At 51.6% G+C, this 27,484-nt stretch overlaps 1 protein-coding gene and 3 non-coding genes across 4 annotated transcripts in view; all 4 read left to right on the plus strand.

Annotated features, from left to right (window-relative positions):
• Window positions 1-27,484, plus strand: part of LOC120375395 (zinc finger protein 883-like) — a gene marked incomplete at its 5' end in the record, with an annotated part of 158,913 nt that overhangs the window by 99,447 nt on the left and 31,982 nt on the right. The window contains one exon of the mRNA XM_039496016.1: window positions 10,395-10,878. Coding sequence (XP_039351950.1) covers window positions 10,395-10,878 — 484 coding nt within the window. The remainder of the gene's footprint in view (window positions 1-10,394; window positions 10,879-27,484) is intronic.
• On the plus strand, window positions 17,416-17,487 carry TRNAC-ACA. The gene has a single exon. It is a non-coding gene; the product is annotated as a tRNA-Cys (tRNA).
• TRNAS-CGA lies at window positions 25,655-25,736 on the plus strand. Its single transcript has one exon. It is a non-coding gene; the product is annotated as a tRNA-Ser (tRNA).
• TRNAF-GAA lies at window positions 26,944-27,016 on the plus strand. The gene has a single exon. It is a non-coding gene; the product is annotated as a tRNA-Phe (tRNA).

Genomic DNA, 27,484 nt, shown 5'->3' on the forward strand with positions numbered 1-27,484 from the left:
AGGAAAAGTGCAAGTTGGTGCAGTGGTGAAGCTAGTCAAGAAAAAGCGAGCAGGAAACAATTGGGGAAACCTGCTGCTCTCTCTCTCTTCCCAGCCCTGGCCTGGCCTGGTATTAGTGCTGGTTAAAAAGACGGGAAAATATTGGCAGACATTTTAACCTCCCTTCTCCCTCGCCCCATCCCATAACTAAGTCTCTGAACGCAAGGCTAGAAAAGAGCAGAACCAAAGGAGTCACTTTCAACGATTCCCTCGGACACTGACCCCACGGCAGCCACACCCCAGCAGGAGGGATATGGAGTCAGGAACTGGGTTTTCCTCTGTCTGAGCCTCATCCTGTCCACAGGAAAGTGACTCTACCCAGGGTGCAGTAATACACCTGTCCGGGCAGATTAGAGATCTGGAAATCTCTTTCAAAACTCTTCTCTCTCATTGCCCCTTTCAATCTCACTTTCTATCTCCTTTTCCCTGTCCCATCTCCCTACCCATCTGATAGGAAAGTCCCATTCCCGGGTTGTTTGCTCCCCCATGGCTGGATTTGCTCCTGCAATTGCTAATGGGAGGAGAAATGACTGGGGGGGCTATTTGTGTAGAGTCATTTTAATGCCAGACCCCAGCATTTTCCCTTGGTTTCTTCCAGTTACCTGGAGTCTCTGGCCCAGAATTTAGTACTAACAGAGCTACCCTAGGGGGCTAGTACCAGCTGGAGAAAGTCATCCCCTGGGCCAGGCAGAGAAGCAGCTCAAATTAAGGTCACTTCCCAGCAGAGAGGCCCCGCTGGGGGAGCAGCAGCTGCTAAGCCTGGTCTCCCAGATCACAATGGAGGCTGCAGCGTCTGACCCAGGAAGCTGAACCGCAATGTCCTGAGCAGGGAGGGACAGAGCGTTTGAGCAGCTTCCCTCCTTTAGCTCATGGGGGAGAGCAGCTAATGAGAGCCCCTCCTCACAGGGAGACTCTCATTTGCCCCACTGTCCATCCAGAGTCACTCCTTGTCTTTCCATGCAGTGATTGTGGATTATCATGGTCTCAATGAAACCAGATTTCAGAAAGAATGAGTCCAGAACGCTGTGGAAGAGACCATTGTGCAGCAATGCTGACCCCCTTCCCACCTCCTTCACCCCTAGATCTAGGACAAGGAGGTGGAGGGGGTTGGGGGGGGGCACGAATTTTCCCAAGGGAACTAGAAGTTCCTGCAGTTTTCAAGAAGGGAGAAAAGCAAAATCTGTGATTTCACCTCACAGTGTTTGATAAGTGGATAGAAAGTTATCACGGTGACTGGGCCTGGCCGGGGGATTCTGGAACAAGTCAATCAGAGAGAAGGAGCGAGGTCAGGAGCAGTCCCCAGACCCCACAGCCGGGGGCCCAGACACCCCCCCCAGCCAGGGGCCCACCAGATATTCCCTGGGACCCAGCCCCTAGAGTCCCTGGCCAGGGCCCCAGATACCCATTAAAGCCCCACCGGGCAGGGAACCCCGACCAGACCATGACTGCCAGGTTGGGAATACCAGAGGGTTCCTCCCACCAAGAGCCCCCAGGAGCCAGGGACACCCCCACTCCCAAGAGGACACCTCACTGGAAACTCAGTCCCTCACTGCCCACCTGGGATTCCCCCACCTGATCTCCAGTAGGATCTGCCCTGCCATTCACCTGGAGCCCCCTCCTCCCCCAGCGGGACCCCTCACTCTGCTTGCCTGGCATCCCCTGACCTAGTGCCGGGGATCCCAACCGGAGCCAGCGGGGGAAGCCCAGACAGAGCCCCTGGCACAGCACCAGGCTCCCGCTAACCCCCTGTCCCGCCTCCCCAAGAGACGCCCACCCCGGCTGTTCTGCAGCCACCAGGCCCCCAGCGATACCCACCTCCAGGAGCCTCAGGGCTGGGCACATCACACCCACCCCCTGAAACCCCAAACCTCCAGCCCCCACCAACCTGACACGGGCACCCCCTGCCCAGCCACCCGGAGCTCTCCCCCCCCCACAACGCCCCTTCAGCTCCAGCTGCCATCGCCCCACACAGAACAGGGTCACCTGGCAGTGGCTGGAGAGGGATCCCCGCCCCCGCTGGCCACTCGCACGGGCAGGGGGAGCCCCGGGGGCTGGGCGGCCTGGGGGGCAGGACAGGTCCCTGGCCCGTCACGAGCCAATACCGGCCACCCGGGATCCCCCCCAGAGGTGGCTGCGGCTTCGCCCTGCGAGACCCTGGTCGGGGGACACTGCCGGGGGCTTTGGGGAGCCGGGAGCGCGGATCGGGGGGGGGCGGATCCCCCCGGATGTTACAGCCCGAGCGAGACCCCGGGAGAGAAACCGGGCAGAACCGGAGAGACTCTGTGCCGGGGGCGAGAGGCGCCAACAGGGACAGGAGCCAATTAACCCCCTCCCCCGCGTCCCACCGACCTTCTGCGCCCGCCGGGAATTTCAACCCCGCACCTCCGGCTTCTGCCCCCCCCATCCCAGCTGCTCCCGGCTCCGAGGCTTCTCCCAGGTTCCCCGGGGCAGAGTCACGTGCCCGCCCCCCCGGGTCTGTCACTCACCGGCTCGCGCGGAGGCGGCAGCAGCAGCTTTGTTCTCCCGCCCCCAGCGGGGCTCGCACGGAGCATGCGCAGTTCCAGCTGCTGACCCCTCCCTCACCCGGGCTGGGGAGGGCGGACGCGCCCCCGGGGCAGGCTGGGAGATGTAGTTCCGGACTCTCCCTGGAGCGGAAGTGACGTCAGCGAGGGAGGCGGAGCCGGAGCGTGAACGCGCGCGGGGCGCTGCGGTTCTGCCTGGCTCGCGCGGGGCCGTTGGAGCCTCTCTCGGGCCGGAGAAGGTTTGTGCCGCTGGGGCTCTGGGCATGCGCAGATCGCGGCGGGAGAGACCTTCATTAACCTCCCCGCGCCCGGCCCGGGCCCCGCCCCCGCCGCGGAGCTGCAGCCTCCAGGTCCCGGCGCGAGCCCGGGGGCGGGGGCGGGGGCGGGGGCGGGGGGGGGAAGTGTCGGTGCAGCCCGGACATGGCCGGGGGGGAGGAGCCGGTGACCCCCGAGGAGCGGGGAGGGAAAGGGGGGGGCTGAGACCCCCTCGGATTTACCGCTGCCCCCCCGTGGGGACCCCCGCCCCCTTTCTCCCGAGAGCCACGAGCAGCCCCCAGGGTGACCCCCCCACCCCCAACCCCGGAGAAGTTCCCTGCCCCCCCCCCGGTTGTGCCCCATTTTGTCGCCCCATCGCCAGTGTCCAGCTCTCCCTGGGGCTGGGGGGGCTCGGGGGGTGTCTGGGGCCCTGGCCCGGGGCTCTGGGGACTGGGGGCCAGGGAAGATCTGGCAGGTCCCTGGCTGGGGCCGTGGGGGTGTCTGGGGCCCCGGCTGTGGGCTCTGGGCACTGGGCACTGGGGGGTGTCTGGGGGCTGCTGCTAACCCTGATCCTGCTCCCGGATCAGTTTGTGCCACAATCCTGGCTCCAAGCGCGGCCAGGCAGCCCCCAGCCAGGCCCCCTCACCCTGGGAACTTTCTATCCACTTACCAAACACTGTCAGGGGAAATCACAGATTTTGCTTTTCTCCCCTCTTGAAAACTGCAGGAACTTCCAGTTCCCTTGGGACTATTCATCCCCCCCCACCCCCACGTCCTTGTCCTAGATCCGGGGGGTGAGGCAGGTGGGAAGGGGGCTAGAAATGCCACACAATGGTCTCTTCCACAGCGTTCTGGACTCCTTCTTCCTGAAATCTGGTTTCATTGAGACCATTGTTAATCCAGAGTCACTGCATGGAAAGACAAGGGGTGACTCCGGATGGACAGTGGGACAAATGAGATCAGCAATTCTCCCTGTGAGGAGGGGCTCTCGTTAGCTGCTCTCCCCAGAGAGCTAAAGGAGGGAAGCTGCTCAAACGCTCTGTCCCTCTCTGCCCGGGATATTGGGGTTCAGCTTCCTGGGTCAGACGCTGCAGCTTCCATTGTGATCTGGGAGACCAGGCTTAGCAGCTGCTGCTCCCCCAGTGGGGCTCTGTGCTGGGATGTGACCTTAATTAAAACTTCTTTTCTGCCCTGCCAAAGTGATGACTTTCTCCAGCTGGTCCTAGCCCCCTAGGGCAGCCCTGGGCCCTGTTAATACTAAATTCTGACCCAGAGTCTCCAGGTAACTGAAAGACCTCGGAAAGTGCTGGGGACTGGCAAGAAAGTGACTCTGCACAAACAGCCCCTCGTCATTTCTCCTCCCAGTAGCAATTGCCAGGAGAAAATCCAGCCATGGGAGAGCAAAGCCCCCAGGAATGGGACTGTCCCAGCCAGAGGGGCAGGGAGAGAGGACAGGGGAAGGAGAGACTGAAAGGGGCAGTGGGAGAAATGAACGGGGGAGAGATTTCCAGCTCTCTAGTCCACCCAGACACATGTATTGCAGCATCCCTGGGCAGAACCACTTTCCAGTGAACAAAACAAGGATCAGACAGAGGAAAAGCCAGTCCCAGACTCCATATTCCCCCTGCTGGGGTGTGTCAGTGTCCGAGGGAATCCCCCACAGTGACTCCTTTGGTTCTGCTCTTTTCTAGCCTTGTGTTCAGAGACTTTGTTATGGGGTGAGGGGAGGGAGAAGGGAGGTTAAAAATGTGTCTGGGCTTAGCCTGGCAGGAGGGGCCAGGTCTACACTGTAATAACATGCTTGATCTCTTTCCCAGGATGGGAGAATCTAGGATATCTGTCTGCAGGGAAAGGGCCTGGGAGGATCATCCTGTGAAATTAACTAAAGCCTGTTCTGAAACCCCCACAACTGCCCTTCTCTCCCTCCCAGGCTGCAGAATGACGTCCGTGTTTCGCTCCAGCTCATCCCATTCTGCCATGGGACAGGGGAGAGAAATGGCTGCAGAGGAGCCTGTTCAGGTAGGGATTATCGGGGGGTTGCTGGTGGGTTCCTGCAGGAGGGAGGGGGCAGCAAATACACCGGAGATGGGAAGGTTTGCACAGTCTGGTTTGGAGGTTGGAGCGGGGTAGGAAATGCACAGGGTGGGGAAGGGAGGAGGACAGCTTGTGACATTCCTGCTGGGAGTTGTTTAATAAGTGGCCCAGATTCTAGGAACAGACCCATGAGATTGGGTGGTGGAAATACCCTAATTTGTGAAACAGACAATAACCCTCCTACATGGGGCTAGGAAAACTGACCAGACTCCCAGTGCTGGAGCCTGACCTGACTGACCAGCGGCTGCTGTGGGATGTGAAGTGGGCACCCATCAGGGAGGTTTAGGGGAGCTGCCCCACCCTTCATATCCAGCTCCTCACAATGAGGAGGTTATTGGGCTTCCTACCAGGGAGCTCTCCCTGCACCCTGCTAGGGGCTCCATCTCCTGTATTGGTCTGTGGCTAGTAGGAGTGTGATGGATCTGCTGGGAGAGACAAGGGGCTCTCTATTCGTCCCCTTAACCTGGTGTTTCCAGGATGCTCTTTGCAGGGTGGGGGTGGGACTGTGACTGTGATCCACCCAGAGCTTGCTTTTGATTGGCTCCTCTCCCCCACGAATAGTGGGGCTGTGAGTGGGGCATCGGGTACAGAGTGCTGGACTCTTGCTCTTTCAGGGGCCGGTGACCTTCGAGGAGGTGGCTGTGTATTTCACCAGGGGAGAGGGGGCTCTGCTGGACCCCACTCAGAGAGCCCTCTACAGGGATGTCATGCAGGAGAACTACGAGAATGTGACCTCGCTGGGTAAGGATTCCCGTCCCCTCGGTTCTTGGAATAGAAAATGAAGAAATATGGTTCATGCCAGCCCCACAATGCCACCTCTACTCTGTCCTGTTTCAGCATCACCCCAATATGCCACAGACCCTCCCCTGCTGCAGAACACTTTGGGAACAGCGCACAGGAGCCGTATCGCACAGTGTCAAATAGCTCCTGTTTGCTCAAGTAAACTTCTTTGAGATGGGGCGACCACATCTGCACGGAGTATTCGAGATGTGGGCGTACCATGGATTTATATAGAGGCAATATGATATTTTATGGCTTATTATCTATCCCTTTCTTAATGATTCCCAACATTCTGTTTGCTTTTTTCACTGCTGCTGCACATTGAGTGGATGTTTTCAGAGAACTATCCACAGCTGTTCCACACCCCTAATCATTTTTTGCCCTTTTCTGAATCTTTTCTAATTCCAATATATCTTTTTTGAGATGGAGTGACCCCATCTGCATGCAGTATTCAAGATGTGGGTGTAGCATGGATTTATATAAAGGCAATATATTTTCTGTCTTAGTACCTTTCTTAATGATTCCCAACAGTCTGGGGTTTTTTTTTGTTTGGTTGGTTTGTTTTGTTTTTTGACTGCCTCTGCGTCTTGAGTGGATGTTTTCAGAGAACTATGCACAATTACTTCAAGATCCCTCTCTTGAGTGGAAACAGCTAATTTAGACCCCTTCATTCTGTATGTCTAGTTGGGATTATGTTTTCCAATGGGCTGCACTATGTGCTATCCTGACATCTAGTACTGCTGAGATCCTGCATTCAGTGATATCCCTGCCCTTCCTGTTCCCTTTCTCCACTGAACCCCACCAGCCCATGGTTACTGTTCCCAGCTTCCCCAGGACTCTCTCTTTGTCTCTGTCTCTGGACCTCTCTGTCAACAAGAAGCAGTGCTGGGGAGACTTGCCCTCTCTCTGGAGTCTTTGATTTCTGGGACATGGATTTACTTTCGCTGTGTTTTAGGAGACTCTTTGAAATTGAGTGTCTGTGATATTAACCACAGTGCAATCTGGAGTGTTGAACAGCTGTGTGACTCAGTTCCCAAGCTGGGGTACCTTTTACACTGCTTTACTTTGAGAGCAGCCACTCCTGGCCAGGTAACACAGTGTCCAGCATGTAACTCGCTCCCAGCTACACACTATTGAGTGCTGCTAGTCAGTGACTCACGAGTTACAGTGCAGCACAGGAGAACCCCAGAAAATTCTCCGGTCTCAGACTTTCCCCCAGAAATGTGCATCTTGCCCTGTCCAGCACACTACTGAACAAGGCAAGCTCATATGACGTCTGTCATTTCATCAGTGGAAAATGACATGCGCCAGCCTGGTTATCCCAAATGGAGTTTCCAACACACTTTAATACACTGGTTAGATAAAGAATAAAACAAGATTGTTAACTATCAAAAAAAATATTTTAAGATACAGATAATGAGGCATAAAGCTCAGAATTGTTTACAAAAGAAATGCAAAGATAAAACACAAACTAACATCTAAGTTAAGCTGAAACAGATTCAAGGCAAATGTTTCTCTCACCAGGTGCTGAGACAGGCTGGTTTTCCTTTCAGCCAGGACTCCCCCTAACCCACCCCTGCCGCCCACGTTCAGCTCTGCAGGAGTTGTCATGAGCAGAGGGAAAGCGGAGAGAGAGTCTCAAGCACTTTCCTCACCTCTTTTTATAATTTAGTCCTTTGTACTAGAAACAACTTCAGTTCTCAGCTGAGTCATGGTGCCAGGCTGTCTGTCGGAGATATGAAAATTGTGAGGGAAAGTCTACAGACAGAGCTTTGGAGCTTTGGTCAAGCTAGTAGGCCTGAAGTATTAGCTGAGCTTGCTTCTCTGTGTAAAGTGGAATGGAAAATCCCCCAAATTGGGGAACAATGTCTTTGTGTGCATAACGGGCCTAAGTATGTGAAGTGGAAAGTCCCCAAACACACTGATTTGCAGTAACTGAGCTTGTGAAACATAACCACAGTGGAAGTGTTAGAAAAGTCAACCCACAAACTAGACTAGGAATAACAATAAGAGGAAAGGCCGAATATGGAAAACTGATTGTTCAGCTTGCTTTTGACCTGCATCATATTTTGCAATATATTCCAAATAAGGTAATTAACGTGCAATGTATGTGTCATTGATTGTGGGTTTAAGCTTTAAAAGGCTTGTGTGATTTTTAGCTGAGGGGGACAGTATTCCAATAGCTCTCGCCCCCTGTGCGCTTGTAACCAAGAAAAGAACCTCAGGCTGAGCTGATTCAAAATCAATCGTGTAGTTGTTTTCCACAACAGCTTCAAGAGGTCCCTGTGTTGGAATGTAAATGTCTTCACACCTTCCCCCTGCCGGAGAACGGCTGTTTGACCAGCTGTTTGCCTTGTTGTCTTTGAGGAACTGCTCTTTGGGTGTTCCCCAGAATTGTAACTTTTTCAGTAATCTCATACTGTAAAATCTCATGACTTTACATACAGTGTTACTACACATTTTAACAGGAGGATAATATTCTGTAGATTATGCGTTTTCAAATGATACCTCACAAGCCATACTGTGTACAAAATTGATCATAATTTTCTAGAAGAGTGAACATAGGGATATAGACTTACACAGTGTCTATGTGTGTGTTCCCAGCAGATATGTGGATATTTCAATCCCTCATAAGCATAGTGTTCGGCATCTTCAAGGACCTGGGGAACTAGTCCTAGAAATTCACTGGTTTGCCAAGTGTGACACTGGATGGAATCGTGAGACACTTTGATATTAATAATAAAATAATATAATCTGATAAAATTGCAATGAATTGTGCAAGATATGCCATGTAAGGTGTCAGGGGAAACGTTATGATTTTCCAAGTATGATCATTTTGTTTCTATGTTTGTATCACCTTTGTATTGTGAGTTATAGATCTGTAGGGTAGATCTGTATTTCCAGACTTGGGCAGTGTTTCTGGTGACACCCTCAGACATATTGGCAACACTGTCTGCCCTGTTTGATGGCCCATTGAGGGTCATCAGCTGTACAATGAGCCCATGGAAAGGACCAAGGGGATACACCTACTGAGTCAGCAAGACATGCAGGGGTATGCCTGTGTACTGAGACCTCCAAGGCTTTTCCATGCGCTGTGCTGTGAAGCTTGTGTTTGGGACACAGGAAGTACAGGCCACATGGCAAAAGGAATATAAAGGGCAGCTGCATCATCTGCATTTTGTCTTCAATCCCTCTTCCTGCCTCTGGAGCAACTTCTCTACAAACTGAAGCCTGGACCCATCCAAGCTGTGGATGTGTTCCGGACAGACTATCAAGCCAGCAACTCACCAATACTGCTAAGAACCTGATATATCCGTTTTGGAATGTATCTGACTGCTTTCCCATTTAACTTCTTTCTTTCTTTCTTTAGTTTAGATGCTAAAGGATTGGCTGGCAGTGTGGTATTTTGGGTAAGATCCAAACCTACACTGACCTGGTAACATGGCTGACCCTTTGGGGTCAGAAGATCATTTTGTTTATGTGAGCAGAGTTTTTAAATAACCTCTCACTGTACCGGACCTAGGTGCTGATTGGGAGTCAGAGAAGTGCAATGCAATAAAGGGGGCTGGGTGATTTCTTTTTTCAGCTTCTCGATAACCAGTGTGGGGGATCAGAAGCACAGTTTGTGACTGGTCAGTGAGTTTAACTTCAGCGTTAACCACCAGTTTTAGGAGCATCTCCCTTTTTGAGCCTGCCCTGACCCTGGCATTTTCAGTGAGGACTGTCCCAGGCACACCAGCTCACACTAAGCACTGAAGTTAAATTAATAGAATGTTTTTTATGACAATGTCTTATGCAGTCAACTGAACTTCTTTGTTTTCTTTCATCTGAGCAGGGTTTTCAGTTTTCCGACCTGATGTGATCTCCCAGCTGGAACAAGGGGAAGAGCCATGGGCCCCAGACCTCCAGGGTTCAGAGGAAAGAGAGATCCTGGGAGCTCCCTGCACAGGTGAGAAAACATTAAACCACCTCAGAATCTGTAAGTGCCTGAAGGAAACATCTGAGATGCCCAGCAAAGCCCTTGGGGGGGGGGGGTCTTTGAGTTCATTAAAAGCAGCAAAGAATCCTGTGGCACCTTATAGACTAACAGACGTTTTGCAGCATGAGCTTTCGTGGGTGAATCCCCACTTCTTCGGATGCAAGTTCATTACTGTCCCTAGCAGGGGTCGTATCCTCAGGGTAAATATAGTTCATGGCTTCCTATAGATCCTAGCAGACACCAGGCAGTAGCTTCCTCCCTTTCTTCCTGCGTATTTGGATGGGGTGTGAAGGCTGAATTCATCCCCCTCCTCTCTCTTATTTAGGGGAAGAGTTTGGGGGAGTTCAGTTCCTGATTTTTATTTGACCTCCCTTCTGCACTTGTATTGGTTTGGCCTTCCCCTTTCCATCCCTGTCTGAGGTTTCTGTCTCTATCACAGCAGGTGACGCAATGGTGTGTGAGAAAGAGGAGCAGAATTCTCAGCAGGGAAATGTTGAGCAAGTGATTAAACACAGAGAATTATCACAAAGATTGAAAAGGAATGTGTCCTGGAGTCATGAGCCGGGAAACTCCTGTGAGATTCAGCACAGACCAGAAAGAGAGCATGGAAACCAGCCAGGGGAGAAAGTGGGTAAATTTATTTCCTCTTGGGGAACACAGAAGGTCCTCATGGAAACCACAACACAGCAGGAAATCCTCAGGCAAAAGAGAAAAAATACATGCAGTGGATGTGGAAAAACCTTCTGTCACAGCTCAGCCCTTTCGGTTCATCGGAGAATCCACACAGGGGAGAGGCCCTATGAATGCCCTGCGTGTGGGAAATGCTTCATTAGCAGCTCCTACCTTTCTAAACATCGGAGAATCCACACAGGGGAGAGGCCCTACGAATGCAGTGAGTGTGGGAAAACCTTCTCTCGTAGCTCAGCCATTTCTGTACATCAGAGAATCCACACAGGGGAGAGGCCCTACAAATGCAGTGAGTGTGGGAAAACCTTCAGTCGCAGTTGGCACCTTATTAGGCATCAAACAATTCACAGAAGAGAGAGTCCCTATGAATGCAGTGAGTGTGGGAAAACCTTCAATCGCAGCTCCCACCTTATTAGTCATCAAACAATCCACAGAGGAGAGAGGCCATATGAATGCAGTGAGTGTGGGAAAAACTTCACTCACAGATCAGCTCTTTCTGTTCATCAGAGAATCCACACAGGTGAAAGGCCCTACGAATGCAGTGAGTGTGGGAAATGCTTCACTCAGAGATCAGCACTTTCTGAACATGAGAGTATCCACACAGGGGAGAGGCCCTGTGAATGCCCTGCGTGTGGGAAATGCTTCATTAGCAGCTCCTACCTTTCTAAACATCGGAGAATCCACACAGGGGACAGGCCCTACAAATGCAGTGAGTGTGAGAAAACCTTCTCTCGCAGCTCAGGCCTTTCTGTACATCAGAGAATCCACACAGGGGAGAGGCCCTACAAATGCAGTGAGTGTGGGAAAACCTTCATTCACAGGTCGCACCTTATTAGGCATCAAACAATTCACAGAGGAGAGAGTCCCTATGCATGCAGAAGCAGCAAAGAATCCTGTGGCACCTTATAGACTAACAGATGTTTTGTAGCATGAGCTTTCGTGGGTGAACACCCACTTCTTCGGATGCAAGCACAGGATTCTTTGCTGCTTCTACAGAACCAGACTAACACGGCTACCCCTCTGATACTTGACCCTATGCATGCAGCGAGTGTGGGAAAACCTTCTCTCGCAGCTCAGCCCATGTTAGCCATCAGAGAATCTGCCAGGGAGATCAACATTGTAAAAATCTCTAGGGCTATCAAGACTTTCTTTTCTTTAATACTTTTCCTGATTCCCACATAGTAACTTTTCAAGCTCTTTGAACTGTGTGCAGCACCGTTATCCCTCAGCTTGTCCAGATGAGTGGCCCATTTTTGCCTTTTGCAGCTCGCCCTCTTTTGAGATGGACCTATTTGTCCTTTCTATTGTCCCACAAGTAACTGGAGTGTGCCCTTCCTATGAGGAACCAGGGAGCGTCACATTTATACCATTCCTCCTATTGCAAAGTTATTGTTAGTCACCAGTGATTCAGATTGTATCCTTGCCAGTTGTTCTCACGTTGCTCTGGGTTGTGCTGAAGAGCAGATATATTGGGAATTTTTCAAATTATATGTAAATGAAGAGGAGCAGGGGCAGGAAAACAGTATAATTACAGCTTCTGAGACACTGGAAGGAGATGGGGTGACTCAGAGATTCCCTCCTTCCCCATCACTGCAGAACTGTTACCTTTTGCCTGAGCCAGGCAGAGGTTATCATCATCACAGTCTATCCATCCACTTCTCAAAGTGTCATGTGATGAAGCATTCTGCATTGTCTGTGCTTGGAGATGATGGTTTGACTTCTTTAATCCTATATCAGAGTCACTATGACTGGAGATGAAAGTGTCCAAAGTCCTGGGAGGGGAACTGAAATGGATCCCAAATACAGTGTGATTGGAGTTTAAATCCCAGGTTCCATCTATTGTAAAGCCACTTTTGACAAGGTGGCTGTTTTTCCCTCATTATGGGAATGCTACGATACTAAAAATGTTGTAAATAACATAAGTGACTATGGAGACAGGGATGAGTGAAGCAGGTTTGAATGGATCAGAGGAGAATGTGATGGGAGAATCTCTTGGCCCGATTCTGAATAATCAGATGTAACCTGCTCTGGAATTTGACTTGATACCATATTGTTCCGAGTATAGGCCGCTCCTGATTATAAGCCGCACCCTTAAAGTTTGGTGCTATTTTAAAAAAATATATTTTTTTTAACTTTTTTTAACTTAAAGAAAATATACACATTAGTAGAACAGTAAAACAGTATTTTATTTAATGAATAGGAAGACATGTACCAGTATTTTTAACACGTTTGGTAGTCCTGCTTTTGACGGCACATGTTATATACTCAGAAATAATGAAAACTATTTTGTAGTTATACTGTAAATAAAGAAGGGAAAAGGAATGGACAACGAGGAGACTGATGGGAACAGTTCTCACCCTCTCCCCTGCACAACAATCAACAACATTAGCAAATGTTCTTAGGGTTACGAATCATGCCCCCGAACTCCTGCCCCATCCAACCCCGCGTTCCTTGACACCTCCCCCAACCCCAGGGACCCCTGCCCCATCCAACCACCCCTTCTCTCTGTCCCCGGACAGCCCCTGGAACCCTTGCCCCGGACTGTCTCCCACCGCCCCATCCATCCCCGGATCCTTTCTAACTGCCCCACCAGGACCCGTGCCCCTATTCAATCCCCCTGTTCCCTGCCCTCTGACCCCCCCAACCCCTATCCACCCCCCACCCCGAACCCCCCTGCCCTCTCTCCAACACCCCCTCCCTGCCCCCTTACTGCGCTGCCTGGATGTGGCTGGCGGCACTACAGTCCAGCCGTGGCTGGAGCCAGGAGCCCCGGGATGCTGGGCCGGGGCAGGAGTCACGTGCCCGGAGCCCGGAGCTGGAGGATGTGATGGGAGCCGGACGGCCAGAGCCAGGTAGCTGGCCTGCCAGAGTAGGGCGGCTGGGAAGGGATGCGGGGCCAGAGCCGGGCGGCGGGGGACACGGGGACGGGCAATGCGGGGACGGGGGATGTGGGGACGGGGACGGGCGGTGGGGGACGCGGCCGGGTCCGGAGCCGGGCGGCGGGGGACGCGAGGCCAGGCAGGGCCGCTCAGAGAATTCCGGGGGCCCGGGGTCATCAGCGGGGGGGGCCCCTTCCATTCCGGGACCTGCCGCCGAAGTCTCCCGAAGACCCGCCGCAGGGCGCCCCTGCCGCCGAATTACCGCCGAAGCGGGACCCGCCGCTGAAGTGCGGCCCCGGCTTCGGCGGGAAATGGGCGGGGGGGGGCCCCGCCGCAGGTCTTCGGGGCACTTGAGCGGCGGGTCCTGGAACGGAAGGGCCCCCCGCCGCCGAATTACCGCCGAAGACCGGGCTGCACTTCGGCAGCGGGTCCCGCTTGGGCGGTAACTCGCCAGTGTGGGGTCCTTCCGCCCTGGAGCGCAAGGACCCCCCCTCCCGCAGGTGAAGACCAGGAGCAGAAGAAGCTCCTGCGCCCGGCCCCGCAAGAGTTTTCCGGGCCCCCTGGAGCGAGTGAAGGACCCCGCTCCGGGGGCCCAGAAAAACTCTCGTGGGGACCCCTGCTGGGCCCGGGGGCAAATTGCCCCACTTGCGCCCCCCTCTGGACAGCCCTGAGGCCGGGGCCGGCGGAGGCAGGTACACGGGGCTGGGGCCGGGCGGCGGGGGAGGCAGGTACGCGGGGCAGGGAAGGGCGGCGGCGGGGGGGGCAGGGATGTGGCCAGGGCTGGAGCCGGGCGGTGCGAGGCCAGGGCCGGCGGAGGCGGGTACGCGGGGCCAGGGCTGGGCGGCGGGGGAGGCGGGAACACGGCTGGGGCAGCCCAGAGCCCTCTGATTCCCGGCCGCGGCTGAGATTTAAAGGGCTCTGGGCTCCCCGCCGCAGTGGGCAGCCCAGAGCCCTCTGAGTCCCGGCTGCGGCTGGGATTTAAAAGGCTCTGGGCTCCCCACGGGTGCCGGCAGCCCAGAGCCCTCTGAGTCCCGGCTGCGGCTGGGATTTAAAAGGCTCTGGGCTCCCCGCGGGTGCCGGCAGCCCAGAGCCCTCTGATTCCCTGCCGCGGCTGGGATTTAAAGGGCTCTGGGCTCCCGCCACGGCTATTGTCCCGATTATAGGCCACACCCCTAGTTTAAACACTCACATTAGGGGAAAAAAGTGCGGCCTATACTCGGGACAATATGGTACTTTCTTTGTAATGTATTCTCTTTATGTGATGTGGGTTTCTATCTTTCCTGAAGGCTGTTTGGTCACTCAGTTGGATATTAGTTCAGTTTGATAGGATGTAGCTCAGATGTATTGGAGAATTTAAGACAATGACCCTTAGCTAAAGTCCTCATTTATGATTTCAGCTTTGCTTTTTCCCCATCCCTCCATGATGACATGGAGAAAGTTGAACTGCAGTTCTATCAGCAGGAGAGAACTCTCTAATTTACTGGACAGCAGTGATTTAAAATCTCCACTCAGAAATGGTGAACAACAGCAGAACCCCAACTAACTGAAGGAAGTGCATATGATCACAGTGTATTTCAGTTGTTTAAGGCAATATTGTCTCCATTGATCTGGGAAGAGAATTCCATGGTAAGTGATTTTGAACTAGGCAAAATCCCCATGTGTTTGGTTCCCAAAGCATTTGTAACTCAGGCCCTACAGAAGATCTCTCCTAGCTAATCCTATGGTATGGGAAATGCTGCCCTTCATGACACATGTTGAGGAAATAGAAGTGGAGTTTTTTGTCAAATTTATCTTTTGTAGGAGCTAAAGATCTGTATAAAATGAAACCAGTGTTGAAAATGTAATATCTTCAGAAAAATAGCCATTTTTAATAGAATCTCCAGCTCTGGTAACTTAACAAAGATTCTGATCCAGGCCTGGATCCAGTCCCTTTTCTGGACCTGTGTCACCGAATTAAAGAAAAGCTGGGCATGTTTCAGGAAGCCATTCCTCATTAACACTGCTGAGATTTGAAGTGGTTTTGTAAAGGATTCTACATCAGAAGTGTAAATTTACCCTATCCAAGACCAAGGATTTGGAAAGAGCTGAGGTTGGAAGAGTCCACACCCAGTTCTTGGTTTCCACCCTGGTAAAGGAAGCGATGGTGACCCAAGGAAAATTGATTGTGCAACTCCACTTCCTAGTTCAGTGTCACTGATTACACTTCCAAACGATGCCAGGGTTAGATTGAGAACAGTCATCCTTCACTGGATGCAAAGAGAGAGTGCTTCATAGGACAGTCCTTCCCTGTGGATCCCAAACTGGCTGCCTGATTGGGTAACAAGGACTTTCAGGCTGTAGAAATGATGGTAACCAATGAGGCAACGAATTTGTCAGGCTCCAATTTCAGACTTCCGGATACATGCATGTTGAGTCCTGATTCTATGGTTTTGTGTCTGATGCTCTGGCTACTCAATAAAGCTGATGTTGGCGCAGCTGCACCAATGTAGCTGCGCTGCTGTAGCGCTGCTATTACAGACGCTCTAAGCCAATGGGAGAGATTTCTGCCATCGGACTTGATTAGTCCAACCCTTGCAAGCGGCGGTGGCTATGTTGGCAAAAGAAGCTCTCCCACTCATGTAGCACTATCTACCCAAGGGGGATAGGGCTGTGTAACTGGATTTTTCACAGCCCTAAGCAATATAGTTATCCCAATAAATGTCTTTAGTGTGGACCAGACCTTAGTTTTCTCTTGTGTTTTATGCATTTACATTACTTCTCTACGTCCTCCTACTTTGAAAGATTAAAAAGTGTGAAAAGAGAGGTATTTTTCTCCATGATGCAAACATTCCGACATAGAAGACCCCTTCTACGAACACATGTGGCAGAAGAACCAGAGATATATGAACTCACAGAAATGGTTGGGACCTACGTTGGAACAAACCACAACAAGAACCAGGGTTCAGTTGTTGGCAATGGGGATTAAAAGAAAACTAACATATATGACAAGAATTTGTGATCTTTGAATATGTTATTGTTACCAATTAAAATGAAATTATAGGTGAAGTTATTGGTTAAAGAGTAAGAGACTGTGTGATAATCCGAATTATTTTGGAAAACTGAAAGTTGTCTTGTTTTTGTGTTTTGTTCGTCGTACAGGCGATACAACAGGAAAAGGGACTGTCTGAATTGCCAAGGCAGGGAATGAACAAGCTACAGCACCATTAACATACAACATCATTAACCACAAACACACTCTAATCATGCTCCAGCCATTGCTGTTCGGCCATGGCCACATGTACAGAGCTGCACAGCAGTGAGTGTGCTGGGGAAGCTGGTCTGAGCAAACAATTGGAAATGACTCTTCAGTGAGAACAGAACCAGAATGTAGAAAGGCCCCTGTGTTAAGAGGTTGTGGCTGAGGGCTTAGGGAGCTGGGTTGGAAAGCAATGGGCGTCTTTCTGTAGAGGTTTGATTCTTGCCAATTAGACAAGGCTAGTGTGTGATGTCTCCATGGCTGTACTTTCAGTGTCTGATCACCCACGGTGCCCCAGGGAGCCAAGCCTAGATGTATGCAGAGGCTAAGGACAAGTCAACATTTCAAACAGTGAGTCTGTGCTGCTGCAGCTCAGTAATGGAGATGCTCCATACCAGGGTTTCTCAAACTTCCTTTCAGTGCAACCCCCTTCTGCCAAAAAAAAATTACTATATGGCCCTGGAAAGAGGGACCAAGCACCAGGCCCCTCCACACCAGGCAGGGGGGAGCCAAAGCCTGAGCCCCACCCCAGTGTGGGGAGGGCAAAACCAGAGCTTGAGGGATTCAGCCTGGGTGGTGGGATTCAGACTTTTGGTTTCAGACCCAGGCCCCAACAAGTCTAATACCAGCCCTGGTGATCCCATTAAAACAGGGTAATGACCCACTTTGAGGTCCTGCCCCACAGTTTGAGAACCACTGCTCTATGCTGATGGGAGAAAATTTCCTGTGGGTGTAGTTAATCCACTTCCCCAAGAGGTGGCAGCAATGTCAGTGGGAGAAGCTATATCGGTGGGTGTGCAAGCTGTGGTGTTTGCCACATTTAAGAATTTTAATCAAACCCCATTTTTAAAACCACCTGTGGTCTGGGAATGGCAAAGGAGTTGGATGAAACAGGGTTTGTCCTTCAAAGTCCTGGAGATCACAATTCCCTGCTCCTGTCGTCATGGGGGTAGAGCTCAGTGGTAGAGTGTTTGACTACAGCTCGAGTGGTCCTTGGTTCAAACCCAAGTGCCCTCTTATAACCGTCTTTCTTTTTTTAAAAAAGAAGGAAAACATTTTTATTTCCATTCTCCATTCTGTTCAGGAGCTCCACTATACAGGGGTGCTTGATATGAATGTAAACTCAACATTTCGCTGTCCAAATGCATAAAAACCTAGCAAAGCTGTCCAGCTGAAATCAGTTCCAATCCTCTAAGTGTCTAGTTTACGTTTTCATCAAATAAACAAAGGGATCATAGGAATGTACATTCGCAGATCCCTCTCTCCAGGGCTGTGCTGTGCAGGAGAACAAGAACCACGTCCAGCTGGGGTTCAGGAGTCTGATGAGCAAAGGTAACTTGGTGCAGGCTAAAGTCACCAGCACTTTGTCTCCTTCACATTCAGCCAGCAGCTGGGCCCCCAGGACAAGGCATGAGAAGAAGACAGTGGCTGTGAGCAGGAAAATAGCCACCAAGAAGTTGGCTAAAGCTGTCAAGATCCCCAGGAAGGTCACCATGCCCATCTCTAGAATGTGGTTTGTGGAGATTAATGGAAGGAGGAGCCACACGTCAGAGCCCTAGGTGGGATCAGGCCAGGGCCCTAGTGGGGCTCTGGGTGATCACTACTTCCCACCACCCAACACACATGCAATGAGGTTGAGTAGTGTCTGCAAAAGAGAAACTAAACAGCTAATTATTCCTCCAGAAAGGTTTTTAATGACTTATGACTATAAAGGCAACACAGGCAGAAGAAGAAAAACAGAATTAAAGACCAGCACTGAGTGAGGATTAATACAACCCAAACGGCGGTAGCGGAGTCAACATGGGGAGCCGCGGACATCGATCCCGCACCGTGAGGATGGTAGGTAATTCGATCTAAGATACTTCGACTTCAGCTACATTATTCACGTAGCTGAAGTTGCGTATCTTAGATCGATTTCCCCCCGTAGTGTAGACCAGCCCTGAGTGAGGATTAATACAAATGGCAAGTTATACTGGAGACAAGCATAAGTCCAAGTAATATTATGCATTAACTGCCTATTCCTATAAGTGCACATATAAAAGGTAAAAAATATTGAAAATAGTCACAAGCACGTGCAACGCTACTGTTACTGATTGCCCAGCAACTTTACATGTACTGTAACCACCCCCAACAAATACAGTTCTACTAATACATTGAGTCACCATATTTTACTAACCTGAACCTACCTATCACCTTAAATAAACTACTAGCTTCACCAGTGAAGGACATAAATCCACACCGTGTAGAGGTCAAGCATAGGAGTTCATTACACACAGCGCTGGCGGAGTGTCACCTTGCTTATTAGGCTCAGAGACACTGTCAGTTAATTGATTACAATAGAATTTATAGATTTTCCATGGGCGGGGGAAAGTGACGGGGTAGGCAGTGCCACACCCCAGGATAGGTTTTGCAGCAAGACAAGATAAGCACATTAGCCAGTGGTTAACAGGTTACATAATGTCTCCGCCCATGGTCTCAAGTTAGCAAGTGAACATTTAATTAATACTTTAATAAAATGTTAGTAGTATAAAACATTTATGTTGAATTCTGATTTGAGGTCCATTGGAATGGAGCAACTCCTTTGATTGTCCACCAGGTACATTCCTAGGGGTTAAAGCAAAGAAACAGTGAAAGTATATGGCAATAAAGATTGTTTTCTGTGTCTTAAGGCAGGCATTGGTCCCTTGGAAGGGAGGTGGAAGGATGCCATATCTTATACTGACATGTGCCAACTTTTCCTAAACTTAAGGCTGGATCAGTGGGAAGAACGTCTCCCTACAGAAGAGACTAACACAATAGGAACAGGGATTCTTTGTTCAATCTGCCACTCTGAATAAGACACGATAATTTAGTTCTTAGCTCCAACACCTGGCAATTTGCTGACCAAGCCTATCTTAGCAAGCACGGCTTTCTGTTTACCCAGCTTTCTCTTAGCTGATCACGATTTGCTAGGCCTCTGGTCCCTTGACCATATTCTGGACTTTGGGTCGGGAAAAGAGCTGGCACAATCCATAGACCAGGTTGTTATATAAACTGCACATGGATTTTAACCCTTCACATACAGTAATGGCAAAGTTCTTGGTTCAGGCTTGTAGCAGTGATGGAATAAACTGCAGGTTCAATTCAAGTTTCTGGAGTCCATCCACAGCTGGGATGAGTCATTCAGTCCTTTGTACAGAGCTTCAGTTTGTAGCAAAGTCCCTCCAGAGGTATGAAGCAGGATTGAAGACAAGATGGAGACGAGGCATCAGCCTTTTATAGTCTCTTGCCATGTGGTCTTTGCTTTCTTTGTCCCAAGGACACTCTATCCAGCACGAGGCATAGAAAACCCTAAAGTTCTGTCCATAGGCAGGTCCCTGCACACCTTGCTGAGCCACAAGGCGAATCTGCCTTCTCTCGATGGGTCAGTTGTACAGCTCATGGTCCTTAATGGGCCATCAAGCAGGCTAGGCAGAACTGACACCAACTTGTCTGGCTGGGGTATTCCCCGGAAGCATAGCACAAGTTTGAAATACGGACAGCATAGAGCCAATATTCATAACGTCAACTACAAGAATGATACACATCTAGAGATAGCATAATTATAATCAGCCAATCAGAACCTCTCCATAGACCCCTTACACGACAACCTTTCTATAATATTGGCTGCAAATATAGAACAGTGGTTGCAACGGTGATCTATAGAGTTACAGATTATGTCAATAACATCACAGGACGTGACACAGCATCAGTGAGACTGATACAGGAATACTGCCTCCAGTTTTGGTGTCCTCGTTTGAAAAAGATGTTGTGAAATTGGAGTTGGGGCAGCCACCAAATGTTCTGAGGGCTGGAGAAAAATGCCTTCTAGGGAGCTATTGAAAGAGCTCAACCTATTTAGCTTATCAAAAGAAGATTGAAAGGTGACTTCATTGAAGTGTTGAAGGACCTTAATGGAGAGAAAAGATTGGGTATTAAAACAGAGAAAGGCATAACAAGCCCCAATGGCTGGACAGTGAAAAGAGACAAATTCATATTACAACTAAGGCACAAATATTCAACAGCGAAGATGATTCACCACAGGAACAAACTACCAAGGAAAGTGGTGGATTCACCATCTCCTGATGTCATTTAATGAAAACTAGATGCCTTTCTGGAATGTGTTTGCCCCAAAAGTAGCTCTTGTGTCATACAGGAGGCCTGTGATATGCAGGGGGTCAGATTAGATGCTCTAATGGTCTCTTCTGGCCATAAAGTCGACTAATTTCTGAAAAACTGAGTGTAGTATTGGGAGCAGCATCTGATGTTTTCCTGTCTAGCCGGCTTGCTTCCTAGAACGAACGCTCCTTGAGTGGGGTCATCCAGAGGGAGTAGCTCAAACCTCCACAGTGCCTGGCCAGGGGCAGGACATTAGCACAGCAAGGGAGGGATGTGGCAGTGACATCACAAAGGCCTTTTGCAGGACCTCAGACTATTGGTCAAAGGTGGTGGGGAGGTGGTGACCTCACAGAGAGATGCTGACATCAGCCAGGCAGGACAGGGGTGAGGGGCCAGGGAAACCTCAGACACACCTGTGGCTTTGCTTCAGCAAGTCTCCTTCTCCAGGTCTCTCTTTGAGGACTGAGGGAGTATTCGGGTTCACGGACGTGAGCACCAGGAGGAACCTCTTTCGAGTTTTCTCCTTCCCTTTTAGTGATTTTACTAGAAAACAGCCGTCCCTGTTTAGAAGGTAAGAGCCTCCTCGAGGTTTGAAACTTGTTCAGTCTGAGCCATCTGGTGACAGTTGAATTCTAGGCATGGAAAACACGAGCTTAAGGAGGCAGAATTTTATTCCGCACTTGGGATTTTGTCCCTTAGAACCACTGGGGACATTTGGGTTTGTCCTTTTTGTTTCACCTCTTCCTCCATCCATCCCTCTCCCCCTCCTTTCTCTTCATCTCTTGCTTCTTTTGTCCTTTCTCCTGTTCCAATCCCAGCACCAGGAGGTAGAGGTGTGTGTGTGTGTGTGTGTGTGTGTGTGTGTGTGTGTGTGTGTGTGTGTGTGTGTGTGTGTGTGTGTTGTGGGGGAGTGCTCGGCAGTGATGAGCTGCCAAAATCTTAACAACCGGTTCCCTACCAGGTCTTTGGCGGCAGGTCCTTCATTCATGCCGGGTCTTCAGCAGCACTTCGGTGACGGGTCCTTCAGTGCCACCAAAGACTCAGAGCGAGTGAATGACCTGCCGCCAAAGTGCCGCTGAAGACTTGGAGCACGGCCCGGTGAGTACGCCCCACGTGTTTTTTACGTGATTTTTTTTTAAGTTCATCCCTGCTGGGGCCCTGTCAAAACTGTTCAAATCAGGCCCCGCACTTCCTAAGGCTGGCCCAGCACATCAGGGTTGCAAAATTGCATCAGGGGCCAGGTAGGGAAGGCTGTGCCTCCCGAAACAGCCTGTCCTCCCCATCCAACACCCCCCCACGTCCTGCCCCCGACTGCCCCCCTCAGAACCAGGGGCGGCTCTAGCCACTTCGCAGCCCCAAGCACAGTGGCATGCCGTGGGGGCGCTTTGCCGGTCACCGGTCCCGTGGCTCCAGTGGACCCCCCACAGGTGTGCCTGCAGATGCTCCACCAGAGCCACGGGCCCAGCAGACCCTCCACAGGCACGTCTGCAGGAGGTCCACCGGAGCCATGGGACTGGCGACCGGCAGAGCACCCCCCGTGGCGTGCCGCTGTGCTAGGGGCGGTGAAATCGCTAGAGCTGCCCCTGGCTAGGGGAGCAGCTGCTATTATTTAGAACATACAGACAGGAAATTCACTGCCACCCTGGGATCCCATCCCTATCCCCAGCCTTGTCACCTCACAATTCCTCTCCCCACGAGCCTCATCATCCCTCGATTCCTGCCCCCCCCAGCCCCGGCCTTCTGGGAGACAAGACACCTCAGCTCTGTGCAGCTGAAGAGCTGAGAGTCCTTTGCTCGAGCGCTACCTTCCCCCGGTTTGCCCCGCAGCCCCCTGAGCCTCGTCACCCCCAATTCCTCTCTCCCTCCCCTGAGCCTCATCACCCTGGATTCCTCCCCTCTGTTGGTGCCACTAGGCCTGAGTAAACCAAAGTTGTGACTTTGGGCCTGAAGTGAACCAAAGTTCTTACATGCTGTGAACTTTAACCAGCCTAAGATGCTAACAGACTGCAAGCAAAATGTGTAGCTGTCAGCAATCTCCGCTTGCAAATGTAGGAGTTTGAAACAGCAGAAGCGGCGGGGAGGAGGGGGAGAGGGGGAAGGAAAATCTGTATGCGTTTGTTCTGTGAAGGCCAAAAGATAAGCCTGTGGATGAGAACTTTTCTAACACGCTGAAATGTAATGCCTAATGTAGCTGTTGCTGGGAAGGGAGGGGTGAGGGGGAAAACCGAACAAAAGGCTCACACAAACAAGGGGGGTATAAATGTTGGGACCCCGCCTGTGAGCGGGGGTGCAGGATTTGAGAAGGCTGTTCTCCCTGGCACCTTTCTTTGTGCACAAATAAACCTGGTTTTGCTTCTCCACCCTGGTGTGATAATTAGTGCGACGCACACCGGGCAACGAATCCCGCTGTTGCTCCGCCTTGGGCTCTTTCAGCCGGCAACACCTCCAAGTCTCTTCTTACCTTGGGCTCCGGCAGGCTGATTGAATCAGCTTGGGCAGGAGAGCTGCAGTTTGATTCAATCAGCCTGCCAGAGCCCAAGGTAAGATGAGACTCGGAGGGGAGGAATCCGGGGGTGATGAGGCTCAGGGGGGAGAGGAATTGGGGGTGACGAGGTTCGGGGGACTGCAGGGCAAATGGGGGAAGGTACCACTCGGGCAAAGGACGCTCTAGCTACACCGAGCGAGGTGTCTTGTCTCCCAGCAGCAGCGGGGGCTGCTGGCTATATGGTAACCCTAACAACCAGTTCTAAACTGGCTTCTAAATTTAGCAACCGGTTCATGCGAACCATCTCCAGCTCACCACTGCCTCGCCCCTGTCCTGCCTGGCTGATGTCAGCATCTCTCTGTGAGGTCACCACCTCCCCACCGCCTTTGACCAATAGTCTGAGGTCCTGCAAAAGGCCTTTGTGATGTCACTGCCACACCCCTCCCTTGCTGGGCTAATGTCCTGCCCCTGGCCAGGCACTTTGGAGGTTTGAGCTACTCCCTGTGGATCACCCCACTCAAGGAGCGTTCGTTCTAGGCAGCAAGCTGGCTAGACAGTAAAACATCAGACGCTGCTCCCGATGCTACACTCAGTTTTTCAGAAATTAGTCGACTTTATGGCCAGAAGAGACCATTAGAGCATCTAATCTGACCCCCTGCATATCACAGGCCTCCTGTATGACACACTAGCTACTTTTGGGCAAACACCTTCCAGAAAGGCAGCTAGTCTTCATGAAATGACATCAAGAGATGGAGGATCCACCACTTTCCTTGGTAGTGCAGGGGGGTGGGCAGTCGGGGGGGCAGGAAGTGGGTGGGGGTCAGATAGGGGGCAGGGCCAGGCTGTTCGGGAGGCTCAGCCTTCCCCACCCTAAAGCTCATTGAGCAGTGTGAGGCTTGCAGAGGAGCCGAGCTGTTCGCTTCTCCATGAGGGCTCCCATCCCCTTCACTTCTCACATGCCGAGTTCTAGTCTGTGTTTCATTTCAGTGCCACAGGGGGATTCGTGTCAGGGGAGGGGAGCTTCATTTCAAATTAGCCACTGGGGGAGGGATCACATGTGAAGAGCAATATCCTACACCCCCTACGTCCTTCCCAACCCTACCAAGGGAGACGACCCCCCTACATTCCCTGAGGCTCCAGAGGCATTAATTCAGTGGGTCTCAAACTTTTATACTGGTGACCCCTTTCACATAGCAAACCCCCATTTATAAATTGAAAACACTTTTTTATATATTTAACACTATTATAAATGCTGGAGGCAAAGCGGGGTTTGAGGTGGAGGCTGACAGCTCACAACCCCCAGTAATAATCTCCTGACCCCCCTGAGGGGTCCTGACCCCCAGTTTGAGAACCCCTGGGTTAATTTAATTTTAGCACCCTGTGTCCATTCACATGCATGTGCTATTTTGAGCATTTCAGTTTTCACAACATAGGCTCATCCCAGATTCTGGAACAAGCTCAAATGCTCAGTTCGTGGTGTATGTACATAAGCTGTACTAAAGACAAACCCACAGTAACCGTCTCCAGTTTGTGAGGGACCCCATGGAGCCAGCCTCTAGGAAACAGATAAATGCATGGAGGTTAAGTCCATTAATGGCTATTAGCCAGGCGGGGTAAGGAATGGTGTCCCTAGCCTGTTTGTCAGAGGGTGGAGATGGATGGCAGGAGCGAGATCACTTGATCATTGCCTGTTAGGTTCACTCCCTCTGGGACACCTGGCATTGGCCACTGTTGGTAGACAGGATACTGGGCTGGATGGACCTTTGGTTTGACCCAGTATGGCTGTTCTTATGTTCTAACCTAAATGAACCCAAAGTTATGCAGACAGATATGAGTCAAGGAAGCCAGCAGAGTATCAGAAACCTGGAAAAATCTCTGCCTGGATGGGCTCAGGTGTTTGGTCACAAGCTTAGGTCGTTCAAAAAGTTTTGGTTTTTTTTTTAAACAGAATTTTGTTATTCTTTCTTTAAGCAATCAAACACAGCAAGCAGCAGATATTTGGCCACACACTTCTGAAACCCCAAACCATGTTCAGGTTTTGGCAGACTAATTTCAGCTTTTCAATTAAAAAAAACACAACACATTTTGAAGGAAAGCAGACATTGTCCGTGATTTTTTCTGCTTTTTAAAAACCCCTAGTTTTCGATCCAGAAACGGTTTTGACGGCACATATTTGTCCAACCCTTTTAATGAGCTTTAGTGCCTTTTAGCACTAGCTGATGCTGAGAACCAGTGATACCTTGTAAAGAAGTTCTCAAAACTGGATTTGTGCCGAGATGCAGAAGGTTTATTTTTCCCAGGGCCGCCCATGTGGGGGGGAGCAAGTGGGGCAATTTGCGCCGGGCCCCACGCACAGGGGCCCCCACGAGAATATAGTATTGTAATTTTTTTTTATGGAAGGGGCCCCCAAAATTGCTTTGCCCCAGGCCCCCTGAATCCTCTGGGCAGCAATGTTTTGTGAGCCGGGTTTGCTGTGGGAATTCTGTAGTTCAGATGACTTCATGCCTGGGCATTGGGATTCTTTACCAGTTTCTCTGGCACTGGGGAAGTTCTGTGCTCACAGCTGTGATGGCTGAGTGGTTAAGGCGTTGGAGTCGAAATCCAATAGGGTTCCCCTGCGCAGGTTCAAATCCTGCTCACAGCGAGGCCTGTGTTTTAGCCAGTCTCTCACCCGGGCAATACCTCTGTACAACCCCCTGAGACACTCTCAATTCTCTCCCCACCCCAAGTAAATCCTGTTCTGCTCCTTTCACAGAGATCCCTGGGACACCACCTCACACTGTGTCCCTGAGGGGTCAGGCAAACTCTCAGCACCTGAAGCCTCTGCCACTCACCTGGTGCCCCATAGATCAGCCATAGCCCTGGTTCTGCTCCTCTCTCTAGAGTGTGAAAGGAGCCAAGTCAGTGACTCCATGGGAGCTACGGGGCTGCAGAACCAACAGAGGAAAAATAGGTGCTCAGCGCCCACTGGCAGCCAGCTGCCCCCCCCCCCACTACAGGCCTTGCTGACAAGCTCCTCCTCTTCCCCTTCAGCCCCTCCCACCTGCCAGTGACCAGCTGTTCAGTGGGGTGCGGGAGGGGCTGGGCGGGGAGGGGGAGGGGAAGAGGTGGGAGAGGGAGAGGGATGGGACAGGGGTGGGGGCTTGGGGGAAGGGGAGGGGTGGGGTGGGGGCAGGGCCTGGGGAGGAAAGGGGGGATTTGTCCTGGGCCTTGCACCCCTCTAGGGCCGGCCCTGAAGGGAAGCACTGACTATCACAGTGACAATACAACTGACCAGCCTTGTGGGGGAGGCTGAGGGAGATCCGCACTCACCAGGTCTCTTCTCTCCCCCACGGTGAGCCAGACACTGCTCTCTCCTGGCTCTCACTCTAGCAGCTGGACGCCAAGGAGCCATTTCCCCACAGGAAGTGCATTGAGTGCCCCTGTGGTGCTGGGGGGCTGGCGCTGCTGCTGCCTGTGGGGCTGGCAGGGGGGCTGATGTCTGCACAGACTCTCAGCTGCCAGGCCGGAGGGGGCACTTGGGACCTTACCAGACTGGCTCAGTGAAGACGGGGGGTTGACAGAGCAATACAGACGCTCTCCAGAGCACGGAGCAGCAGCCGCCCATGCAGCCAGGCAAGGAGCATTTCCCACAGCCTGGAGCCGAGGGGGAGGCGGCAGCTGCTGTTCCAGCTCCTCGGGGACAGGCCCTGTCAGCCAACAGCCACTTCTTACTCCCCACAGCTAAGGGCGTCGGGTTCCTCCGGTGGGGCTGTGGAGCAGCCGTTCGTTTTCCTGTCCTTTTTCTGTGCAACTGCTGACAAAAACATCCCGGACAGAGAAGCAACAGGCCAAAACACTATCCTGCAGCTGCCAAAGTAGCTCAGTGGGGTGAGTATTAGACTGAAGATCTAAAGGTCCCTGGTTCAATCCCAGGCTTTGGCAGACCCTGTCATCTCTCTTTGTGCAGCGCTGGCTTGTTCTCTGGGAGCACAGCAGTGCCTGCACCTAAGGGGAGTCCCTGAGCTTGGGCTCTGCAGTAGGAAAACATAGAATGGGCTTCTGCCCCTAGTTGGCCCACCTGACCTTTAACAAGGAGAGATGGGAGCTGTCTTTCCCAACATGGCAGGAAGAGAGTGAGGCAGGGTGACCCTCAGGAATGGTGCCAGAGGGGCTGCTGGGCAGTGACAGGCAGGGATTGGGGATGGAAGCTCCTCTGCCCAGCTGAGCAAGGGCAGTACCAGGGAAGGGGCATCTGTAAAAGTGACCCAGCAACACCTCTCCTCCTCTGGGCACCTAGAGCAGAGGCAGCTGGTGCTGACAGCTCCAAGGGAAGGCTTAAAAGCCACAGAGCAACTGAGGTCAGGGCTAGAGGAGGGCAGGACCATGCCTATGTGTGGCCTTCAGACAGGC

This window comes from Mauremys reevesii, linkage group 12, assembly GCF_016161935.1.
Source record: "Mauremys reevesii isolate NIE-2019 linkage group 12, ASM1616193v1, whole genome shotgun sequence".
Lineage (NCBI taxonomy): Eukaryota > Metazoa > Chordata > Testudines > Geoemydidae > Mauremys > Mauremys reevesii.